The following is an 11,826-nucleotide window of genomic DNA, read 5'->3' as shown; positions in this document are numbered from 1 at the left end:
AAAGGACAGTGGTACACAGGGATCTGAAGTTCGATAATCAGAAAGCCATGCGAGTATCACTTGAGAGGGAGCTCAAGTTGCATGCAGAGGAGGAACTTTCAGTTCCTAAGGAGGAGGAGCCTCAAATTGATGCGGAGTAGCCGCATGTAGAGGATCCAGGAGTGGAGACATCCACTCATGCTGAGACTTCTAGAGATGGGCAGAAACGCTCAAGGGAAGCTGATAGGTTGATGCTGGATGCGTGGAGAATGTGGGACAACCATATTCTTAGCGCAGACAGAGGAGGTCGCCTGAGCGGTACACTGGGTACATGGCCCTGGTTGGGGAGTGTGTAGATACCGAACCTTCTTCATTCGAGGAGTACGACTCTATCATTCAAAACAGTGTGTGGGATGTTGTCCCAAGACCTCAGGGCAAGTCAGTGGTGAGTTCCAGATGGCTTTACAAGGTAAAGTAGGCAGTTGATGGTAGTTTTGAGAAACATAAGGCAAGGTTTGTTGCTCGAGGTTTCTCACAGGTCGAGGGGATCAACTACGATGAGACCTTTGCTCCTGTAGCAAGGTACTCATCTATCAGATCAATGTTGGCACTATCAGCTCAGATGGGTTGGAAGATCCATCAGATGGATGTGAAGACAACATTCCTCAATGGGAAGATTGAGGAGGAGGTGTACATTGAGCAACCAGAGGGTTTCGATACCTTCGATCATGAGTTGCATGTGTGCTGAATCAAGAGGGCTTTGTATGGGCTGAAGCAAACACCCCGTGCTTGGTACACCAGGATTGACAGCTATTTCACCGGGTTGGGCTTCACCAAGAGTGAAGCAGATGCGAACCTTTACCACATCATGGTAGAAGGTAAACCATTGATCATTGTTCTTTATGTTGATGATCTGATTTTGACAGGTGATGATTAGCTAATACAGTCTTACAAGGAGGACCTTGCAAGAGAGTTCGAAATGAAAGACATGGGTCTTATGCACTACTTTCTAGGCATGGAGGTGTGGCAGAAAGATGGTGAAGTATTTGTGTCTCAAGGCAAATATGCCAATGAGATACTCAGGCGCTTTCACATGGAGAAGTGCAAGCCCATGCAGACTCCTCTAGTTGGGAACTGGAGGAAGGAGGATGCTACTTCAGGTGAGGTAGTAGCTGCTACTGTTTATCGGCAGTTGGTGGGTTCACTTATGTATTTGGTGAACACACAACCAGACTTATGCTTTGTAGTGAACCAGCTGAGTCAAGCTATGGTTTAGCGTACCAAGCTGTTTTGGAAGGCAGTGAAGCATGTGCTAAGAGACCTCAAAGGCACATCTCAATTTGGATTGTGGTACAAACGGACAGAGGGAGTGAAGCTTTAAGGCTTCACAGATGCAGATTGGGCAGGGAGTCCATCAGACCGGAAGAGCACTTCTGGAGGAATCTTCAACCTTGGTTCAGCTGCAGTTTCCTGGTACAATAGGAAACAGAGGTCAGTGGCACTTAGCTCAGCAGAGGCTGAATACATGGATGCTAGTCTGGCTGCATGTGAGGCCATTTGGATGCAGAAAATTATAGTGGGATTGTTTGGTCGGAGGATTGATCCAACTGTGATCTACTGCGATAATTAGAGTTGCATCAAACTCTATGAGAATCCAATTTTTCATGACAGGTCCAAGCACATTGATATCCGGTATCACCATCTTCGAGACTGTGTGGTCAAGAGGATCATGTTGTTGTTGTATGTTTCAACCGAGGAACAGGATGCAGATATTTTGACTAAGGAATTGTCAAAATGCAAGTTTGAGTTCCATAGAGACAGGATTGGGGTTACTGATAATCCCTTTCTTGTTGAGAGGGAGTGTTGAAAATAGAAACAAGAAATGCTAAATATAGAAGTGCTAAATTTAGCATTGCTATAAATAGCATTTCGGGATACCTTCCTATTTTAGTTAGTCCCTGAACTAAAATAGAGAAGTAAAATTCAAATTTGATCTTAGCAGTTGTTTGTAAAATAATTCATCTTGAGTTAATTAGTTGTAGAAAATCAAACATGAAGTCTATGTGGGGACATGAAACAGTTTCTCCATTAATTGAGGAATTTATCCATCAGTTAAAGATATAAGGATGAGTTGTAATATTGAGTTGTAATTATTTGGCTCAGTTAACTAAGTCAAGTCTAGTTAGATTAGTTCAAACAATTTGTTGAATTAATTGTGAGTTCAGTTAATTAATGCATGCATGCATGTAACTGCGGCACTTCATATAACTGAATATTCTCTCATAAATAACTCATGCATATCAGTTCAGACAGAGACCAATTGAGATCAGATGGAGGGAAAGTGTACTATCAGTTGTAGGAATATTCCATTGTGAATATCTCTTGCATGCAGAAGGAATTCATTCCTTGGAGATTGCGCAGTTACTTCTTCAATTTAGTGAGTGTGTGATGAGGCCAATCACACATGTGGCATCATTGGACCCCAAAAAAACTATGCAAGGAAATAGGAGGCTTGGAGGGCTGAGGAAAGGCATATATTGTGTCTACTCAGCCTGTGAGCTGTATTGTTTGATTGCAGAGAGAGCAAGATAGCTTGTGAGTTGATTCTTTTTGTAACTTGAACATATTTCCACTTGTATGATAATACAGAGATTGGGGTTTTAGGCTGCGGCTTTCCCCGGGTTATTCTTCTGTGTTCATGTGTGATTGGTTTCTCATTCTCAGTTATATGTGTTCTAATTGATCTTGCTCATATTTGATTAAGTTTCCACAATTTTTTTTGTAGAAGTAGATCTTGTATTTTGCTTTAGTATATTGCATAATCTGTTGATCTACAGTGGGAATTTCTAAAGACTCTACAGCCTAAGAAGAGCGCATGGTCAATAGAGAGCAAGGGTGCTTCTACAACTAGAAAGAAGGAATCATGGAGAGAGTGGAAGATGTTACAGGATAAGAATAAGAAGAATGGTGCTTCTAGCAGTGACAACGACACTTCTGAGAAGGTCATAGTTCACTGTAAAGGGATTGTTGTGATTGTGAGCACCAGGAGTTGGGAAAATGTTGTGAGCAGTGATGATGATGACGAGAAAATTCGTAATATTGGAAGTACCTCCCTCTCTAAGAGGAAGTGTTGATTTGTGTAGCTTGGGAGGTACTCTAAGCCCTAGGGTTTAGGGTTTGGAGGGCGAAGCACCATAAGGGAAACTTGTGGGCTTGGAACCCAAGTATGGGGTTTTGCACCCATTGGGACTTGGGTAAAAAATATGATGAATTGAGCTTGGAAAAATTTGAGGTGATAGAGCTTGGCAAGATGATTCCAATGCTCCAAAGATCACTCAAATCAGAGCTCTAGAAACAAAGCTATGAATTTTTGAAGCTGACTAGTAATTATTGGTTGTCAAGTCATGTAGGCTTGGTGTAAACAATCCCAATAAATGTGTCTCTTCAAGATTCGTTGGAGCCCCTCATTTAGGCTATAAATAAAGGGTGAAACATCAATGTTTGAGAATCCAAGTGTGGCAATACATCACCAAGAGGAGCTCTGAAATTGCAAGGAAGTCACAGCCATATTAGGAGGCTGAGGAGCAATGTGAAGGAGGCCTAGGACATCATGGGCATTTCTGTGTTGGAGGTTGAGAGATGTAGGAGATAGAATATTGTCTCAAGGTCTAGTTGGTGTTGTTTAAGGGCCAGATTGAAGGGTTCTTTTGGCTGAGGAGATAAGGAGAAATTAGTTGCTATTTTAGGGCTGTTTGGTGGAGTTTTGGAGGGGTTCAAAGGCCTACAACAGATGTTGTGCTAGGTTGCAATCCATATCCAACAGTTGGGTCGTCTCTAGGGTTGCGTTTGGGGTTACACAAGGTAGACAAGGGAAACATAGGAGTGGAGGCACCTTCCCTTGGTGAACTACAACCTTAGAAGGCTTGCATTGTTGCCTATGTGTTGGGTGGAGGGCAGTGTGGTGTGCCCTAACCAATGATGCAGTGACAACAAGTGTAGCAAGAGGACATCAACGTTTTGGAGAGGTGTATTGGGTCAAGTGTTTGATCAGATTGGATCATGATTGTAGTAGCCTGTTGGTGCCATGTGGATGAAATTCCATGGTGGTGAAATGTCATCCTAGGAGAAGAATCAACAATGATTGGATTGGGTGCCATAGGTCTGTTGGAGGGCAGCATGTTGGCTACCCAAAGTAGCCCTAGAGAAGAAGACAAGGAAATTTTTGGTGCGTGATTAGGTGAAGGATTGCAACATTATGACTAGCTCTTTGATGGACAAAAGAGGCTACTAGAAGGCAGATTAAAGTTCGGGAATTGGCCAGCCTAGAGAGCAGTTTGATGAGATCGTCTACATGCAACAGAAGTGACTTGCAACATTGTTAGGAGGCAACCCTCTTGGAATCTCGATGTGTAGTGGCCTTGATGAACTAAGGCACTACTAGTGAGCAGTGCGAGAGCGAAGGACCGACAAGACAAGATACGACATCGATGTTGCAACGAAGTTTGTCAATGTATCTTGTATACCATAGGTTGTTGTATTATTCAGATTTGGTTTAATATAATGAAGATTGGGATTCTACATATTGTACAATTTTGTTAAACACCGTGTATATTTGTGCATATGTGATTTAATTCTTTATATTTCCGTTGTGCAAAGTAGCTTATGGTTGAAATTCTTGGTTTGGTAGCATCAATGATTTTAAGACTCTAACCTAGACCCAAGGTCATGGAAATTCAACATGCGGCTCAGACCTCTACATCCTCAACGATTTAAGGTGTCTAGGTCATTTCGACAGGGAATGAAGTTGATTTCCCTGTCCTGGGACATCCCACCTCCTTATTTTCATTGTGTTAGAGGCTCAACAATGAATAATCAAGTCTTTTCATCATAGGTTGGATCGTGGCAGGACCTAGGCATTTTATATATAATACTACCTCCCGCCTCTCATTTTCAATAATGGGATTTGGTTGATGTTCTCGATATATTGGACGATCATTCCCCCGTGCCTCTCTTGGTTAATTCTTGTTGAATTTCAAGTTTCTAGTTCAGTATGGTTGGCATTCCAGATTATCAAGGAAATTCAGAGTTTGCAGACGTGGTTGACAGAATGTTAGATGCCTCTCAGACCCTATTGATTTCAATTCATAAGTTGGAGGACATGGTAGAGCGACATAAATGCTCTTTCCAACTTTTCCTGGAGGCAAAATTGCTTGATCATCACACAAAATTGGAGGATTCCCTGGATGGTGTTAAGGAGGGAATTAGACTACTCGCTGAATGGGTGGTTGCATTGGAGGTTTTGTGGACAATGGTTTTTGGTGCGACACCCAGTGGCAATGTTTCAGGAGCATCCCCCTAGTCATAAAAGAGTTCGAGTTCATCATCCAAGAGGATGTAATGAAGGTGGACACAATGTTGGGTGACTCTAGTTTGGTCTCATAGTGCCTCTATTTTTTTGCAGTCGAATTTGATATCTCCCATCTTATAATCATGATATTTTGTAAATGTAAATTAATGCTTGGAACTTTCTGCAGAATCTATAGGAGTAACCTTTCTTGTATATTCTGGTTTGCAAGTTCAAAGGCTAGTAAACTTTTAGTTTACTATGACAAAGACATGTTTTTTGTATTTGATACAAGATGTTGTTGAAAAGTGTAACTAGGTTCGAGCTTCATAATGACATGTGTAATTATGATTTTATGTAATTGATGTAAACAAGAAAATAAAATTATTTTTGTAATGCTTGATTCATGGTTTTCATGATCAAGGAATTTTATTTTATAGTTAAGGCTCCCATTATGAGTCTTTAGGGTTGGTTATCAAGTCATAAAGTCTAGGGAGTTAATGTCATATGTTAAAGACATGTTACATATTGTAAAAAGTAATTTTGATTGTGTCAATAACCCTCCAAGGACCTTGTCACAAGCTATTTTTCATGTCGACCTAAGGATGATTCTAGAAAGGCATGTCGGCCTTGTCACAAGGAGAAGTCGGCCTATTCTGAATGGACAAACCACTATATATATGGCAGCTCGGCCTCCATTTGAGAACATATTTCAATCAAGGATCTGAAGTAGATGAAAAGGTGCGAGAAACATAGGAGAAGGAGCCTCACATCAAGCGAAGAGAAGGTAGTCAAGGAGCCGAAGAATATTGTTTTGGTTTGGATATGTTTTTGTTGATTCCTCCCACACATGTGAAGAAGAGAAGTATTGTTTGCTGCTTCAAGAAGTTGAGTTGTTATAACTGTCCTAAAGGACTGAATTAAGGAAGAAGAATAAGTCTTTCATCAAGCCGAGTTGAAGAAGAAAGTCATACTGTCCAAGTGAAGGAGATCAAGGGATCAAATTATTGTCTATCCCTCTCATGTACTGCAACTAGGGTTTTTTGAAGAAGACAAGGGTTGCAGGTCTGAAGTTAGAGGCTGAAACATGAAGGATAACCGAGCTAGTAAAATAAAGAAGAAGTTTGACCATCGTTGACTCAAGGAGTTGAATCAAGAAGGCTTGTGACTTGGTCTTGGAGAGGTTGTTGTCAAGGGTCTCGGTTATGGTCTCGGTATTCGTCAATTAAAGTCTCTATAAGAAGAAGAATTCGTTTGAGTTTTCCTCCCATGTTGGAGAGGTTTTGGCCCTGGTTGATCGCATATATTCTATGTCTCTTGTCTCTTTATTGTTTATGCTTTGGTAGATGTTTGATGAAGAAGAACGCTATAATAATCTAATAAAAAAAAAGATCCTAATCTAAAGAAGTAAAAAACATTCTATAATAATCTAATCAAAGAAAAGATCCTAATCTAAAGAAGTAAAAAGCATTCATAAGCAATTATCATTACAAGAGAAATCACCTAATCTTCATGCCCCAAATTTCTCAACATATGTAAGGGTTCCAGTTCCTCTCCCGACTTTTATTAATATAAATATCCATATATGTTTCTTTTCAAAAGAAACATTATTAGTTATTGGTAAATAATTTTACATTGTAGTTTACTTATTATAAGTTTTTAGAGATTTTTTTGGCTAATTTTTTGGTTGAATTTGTTTAAAATTTGGTAGGGATTTGCTGGTACATGTCTCATTCACATTAATGACCTATATGATTATATGGTTGCTTGAAAAGTGAAAATATTAACTATTAATAAATATTGATAAGTAATTTTATGTGAGTGTTTTTAAAGATTTTCGAGACATATTTTCTGATTAAATTTGTTTAAAAATAAAAAAAATTTATTAAAATCATAAATTAGAATGGTAAACTCTCCATATAAAATAAATAAATAAATAAATTTCCAAAAAAAATTCTGCTCAACAGATATATGTATTATAAAGTGATTTTAAACGAACATCCCAATTTGCCCAAAAATTATGTTGCCAAATTCTAATTAAAATTTTCAAAAGGTAGAAAACGCCCAATCTTATCCATATGGTGCATAAAATTAAACTGACCGGAATTCCATCCCCGCATCTGCCATGTTTTCGTTCGGATGAATTTCCATGGTCTCAAACAGCGCTGTTGTACATTCGTTCTATAGTTACCCTGGACTTTGCTTGCACTTCATTGGAATTGAATGAAGGTGTCAGTATATTTTTATGTAGCTAGTGCCAAGCTTTGAATTACGTTGCGTTTGAAGTAGGTTGTATGAGTGGAAGCAAAGGGACATGGCAGCATGGACATTATCCTGTCCTACTGCTATTTCTACTAGTTCTAGTATCTCATCTCCCTTGTATTGGTTTGAAATTGGTGACAAGAAATCCGATGGCATTCTGAGGAATGGGAATGGATTGTTTCATAATGGGGAAGGAGGATTGAAGAAGGGTTGGCGAATTTCACAGCAGATGAGTGAAGGAAGCGTTCAAGCAGAATGCAAAACCTACAGTAAACTATTGCAGCGGCAGCTATGCATCAGCACAAGAACTAAATCTCTAACACAGGGTAAGCAGCTTCATGCCTACATCATCAAGACTATGACTGAAGCAGACTGTATCTTGCAAAACAATCTGGTTAACATGTACGTTAAAAATGGCAACCTATCCGATGCGCGCAATCTGTTTGACAAAATGTCTGAACGAACTGTGGTGTCATGGACTGGAATGATCGCTGGTTATGTTCGCCATGGGTACTGTGAGGAAGCTTTTGACTTATTTTCTCAGATGCTGGATGCAGGTTTGTCCCCCAATGAGTTCACCTATAATGTTGTTCTTCGGGCTTGTGCCAATCTAATAGCTCCGCAAAAGGGTCAGCAGGTTCATACCCATATCCTGAAAAGACAGTTTCAGTTACATGCTTATGTGGGTGGAGCCCTTGTTGATATGTATTCGAAGTGTGATTTACTGAACTGTGCTTGCCAAGTGTTCAAGGAATTGCCTGCACGGGATGTAGTATGCTGGACAGCTATGATTGCGGGATATGCCCGAAATGGATATTGCGAGCTGGCTTTGAAACAATTTTGTGAAATGCAGTGGGCAGGTATTAAGCCAACTGAGTTCACTTTTTCCAGTGTTCTTGCTACTTACGCCACCCTTGCAGATCTGCAACAGGGCAAGCAGGTTCATGCCAGAATGCTTAAATGTGGGCTTCATTTGGATGTATTTTCTGGCAGTGCCCTTGTAGACATGTATACCAAATGTGGAAGTTTAGAGGATGCACATCGAGCGTTTGATGATATGTCTGATCTAAATGTGGTCTCATGGAATACTGTAATTGCAGGATATGTACAACATGGGCGTGGTGAGGAGGCCTTGAGAACGTTTAGGAGGATGAGGAGAGCTGGTATGGAGCCTAGTAAGTACTCCTTTGCAAGTATTCTTAGGGCAGGGGCTATTTTAGGATCTCAAGAACAAGGCATGCAGATTCATTCTCTAATTATCAAAGTTGGATTTCAGTCAGATGTCTTTGTGGGGAGTGCTCTTCTCGACATGTATGCTAAATGTGGCAACATAGACAACGCATGCCATGTATTTGCTGAAATGCCTGAAAGGAATGTTGTCTCATGGAATGCTATGATTGCTGGATATTCGCAGCATGGATATGGCAGTAAAGCCCTCCAAATGTTTGAAGAGATGCAGCAAGCAGGAATTCAGCCTAACCATGTCACCTTTGTTGGAGTACTCTCTGCTTGTAGCCATGTACGCCTTGTTGATGAAGGCCAGCGTTACTTCAATTCCATGATTGAAGATCATAGTATTATACCAAGGATGGAGCACTATGCGTGCATGATAGACCTTTTTGGCCGTGCAGGGTGTCTGGATCAAGCAGAGAATGTTATTAAAGGAATGCCATTTGAACCTGGATTTTTGGAATGGGTAACTTTGTTGGGTGCATGCAGAGTTCATCAAAATATAGAGATTGGTAAACGGGCAGCAGAACATCTTTTTAAGTTGGCACCGCAATTTGATACAACCTATGTATTGCTGTCAAACATATATGCTGATGCGGGCATGAAGGATGAAGTAGTGAGGGTGAGAAAAATGATGAAAGCTAGGGGTTTGAAAAAGGAGCCAGGATGCAGTTGGATTGAGGTCCAGAACAAAATGCATGTTTTTTTGGTAAATGACAGATCACACCCACAAATCAAACAAGTCCATGAAAAGTTAGAGGAATTGACTGTACAAATCAGGAAAGCAGGATATATGCCCAACACAAACTCTGCACTTGATGGTGAACAGGAACAGAAGGAAGATCATTTTAGTGTCCACAGTGAGAAGCTAGCCATTGCGTTTGGACTTATCACAATATCCCCTGGGATACCGATTCGCATAATGAAGAACCTCCGTGTCTGCAATGACTGTCATTCTACCACCAAGTTCATCTCTTTAATTGTTGCACGCGAAATAATTGTGAGGGATGCCAACCGCTTCCATCATTTCAAGAATGGGATATGTTCATGTGGGGATTTTTGGTGATGCTTGAAGAGGAAGCTTCTTCTACAATTTGTTTCTTTATTGAGAAAATTTGTTTTCGAATTCCATATTCTGTATTCAAGGTCAAGGTAATTGATTTCAGAGAAGAAAATGTATCCGACAGCAGATAATCATTATCGCAGAACATCAGCTTTTCGTACATCGACAATGTGGAAAGTTCACGGAAAGCAGGATTCAGGTCTCGTCACCATTAGCAACAAGTATATTCCTGCCATGATATAATGGTAAATACTGAGCTCCAAATGCCAACATGGGTATCGTTTAGAAGTGGAGTTTCGAAGCTAATTACAAACGATAACTAGACTGAGTAAAGTGAATGATTAATCTGCACTTGAAAGCATATGTTTTCTCTTCTCAAGAAACTTGGCAACTAATGATAGTGGTTCATGTACATGAATCTCTAAATACCAAAGATGAAATACTCTCCATTTAATTGAATTAATAGGGATTGATCACGATCACAAGGTTGAAAAGATTAATCAACCCTAGGTTGAAAAGATTAATCAACACTAATCATCAAAGATTTTTCCTCGGAATAAGGGAGGGATTGTTTGCTGCCCACAGTTTAATTTTCCAGGTATGTGTTAATCAACATAACACTCCATTTTTCTTTCAATATGCAAGGGTGTAGAGTGCATACTACTTCCTCTTGTTATCATGTTTTCATGAATTATAGAATGATTTTTAGAAGTACATTGACTTATTTTTGTTTTGGGCGCTAGGTTTGAAGTTGATCATTTCCTTGCCAATATGTTGAAGGCTTTCTACTAATATTGTCAAGATGGTGAACATGAGGGTGGGATAAACAAAAATGAAATTGAGTGAGGCGGAGCAAAATTAAATGGAGGGCTTATTGCTTGAAATCCCAATTTCGTAAAATCTCTAAGGCATGATGTTGTCGATTGTGAAACACATCTTCCAAAATGGCCAATGCTTACCATGAGGTTATCCATGAGATGGAGAGAGAAAAAAAGCCAATATAGCGACTCGAAAACTTGAAATTGTTGTTGGAGGAATAACTAGATCCTTTGGAACTACAAGCATATTTGGGATTGGAGAAGTGAGAGGGACTTCACGAGGACCTCATCTTTCATTACTGAGGAGGCCGATAGGGGTCAAAACTTTCCATTAAATCGTTGTTTGCAAAAAGAGGAAGAAGAAGCAGACAAGGTTATGGCAAGATATCTTTTTGGAGCAACATCCCTTTGACCATTGCTAGTACCAATCTATTCTAGTAGGGTTTTTTGGATACTACTACTATTGTTGGCTCGAGCCCCCATCTATTGCGAGTTGTGAAGGCCACTCCTTCAACATGAAAAGACCAATATTGGGAGTCAAACCAATATTGGGAGTCAATTGAAGGAGCTAAAATATTCATGGGATTGCATTAGATGCACAATTATGTCCAATGGTTCAATAAATGGGAAGGGAAATGTCCTCCTTAAGTTTTTGGTAAGTTGTTCTAAGGGCACATTGTTTATGAAATGTGTTAATGCATTGGAACATATTAAAGATGCAGCTTTGATATGTGAATTATTGGATGAATTTGTCAAAGAGGTAGGCATGTTGCATGTGGTGCAGTGGTCATTGGTAATGCAACTAATTATGTGGTTTTCAACAAGTTGCAAATGGAGAGGCACGCCACATCGTGTTTGACTCCATGTGTTTCCCATTACATCTGTTTGATGCTTCAGGATATCGACAAACTCACATTTGTTAAGGCAACCATTGATCAAGGAAAGAGCATCACCAAGTACATATAAAACTATGTATTTGTCCTTAAGTCTCATAAATTCACAAGGAACAAGGAGTTAGTTGCACCTTTTAGCATTACACATGTTACCACCAATTCATAATTTTTTATAAAACCATTTATTAAGGAAACCATTAATCAAGGCAAGAGCATCACCAAATACATATAAAACCA

The 11,826-nt window shown here is 39.8% G+C and overlaps 1 protein-coding gene across 2 annotated transcripts; it reads left to right on the top strand.

Annotated features, from left to right (window-relative positions):
* The first annotated feature begins 7,344 nt into the window (after positions 1–7,344).
* Positions 7,345–11,339, top strand: LOC149228382 (pentatricopeptide repeat-containing protein At2g03880, mitochondrial-like). Of its 2 annotated transcripts, XM_089378181.1 has the most exons (3): positions 7,345–7,911; positions 8,143–10,476; positions 10,622–11,339. In XM_089378181.1, exons 1-2 carry the CDS (start codon positions 7,638–7,640, stop codon positions 9,879–9,881), a joined length of 2,013 nt encoding a protein of 670 aa, XP_089234307.1. In that variant the 5' UTR covers positions 7,345–7,637; the 3' UTR covers positions 9,882–10,476; positions 10,622–11,339. The 2 variants fall into 2 exon arrangements, with proteins under 2 accessions (XP_089234307.1, XP_089234306.1); XM_089378180.1 differs by having other exon boundaries at positions 7,345–10,476; positions 10,622–11,337.
* The last annotated feature ends 487 nt before the right edge of the window (positions 11,340–11,826 follow it).

Source organism: Pinus tabuliformis, chromosome J (genome assembly GCF_031772625.1).
Source record: "Pinus tabuliformis cultivar Carrire ecotype Pingquan chromosome J, CPIR1, whole genome shotgun sequence".
NCBI lineage: Eukaryota > Viridiplantae > Streptophyta > Pinopsida > Pinales > Pinaceae > Pinus > Pinus tabuliformis.
The sequence above is the reverse complement of the archived record's forward strand: the minus strand, read 5'-3'. Positions and strand labels throughout refer to the sequence as shown.

What these genes read in the sequence shown, in the direction of transcription:
- LOC149228382 (XM_089378180.1), top strand. Translation starts at nt 7,638, where the DNA reads ATGGCAGCATGGACATTATCCTGTCCTACTGCTATTTCTACTAGTTCT.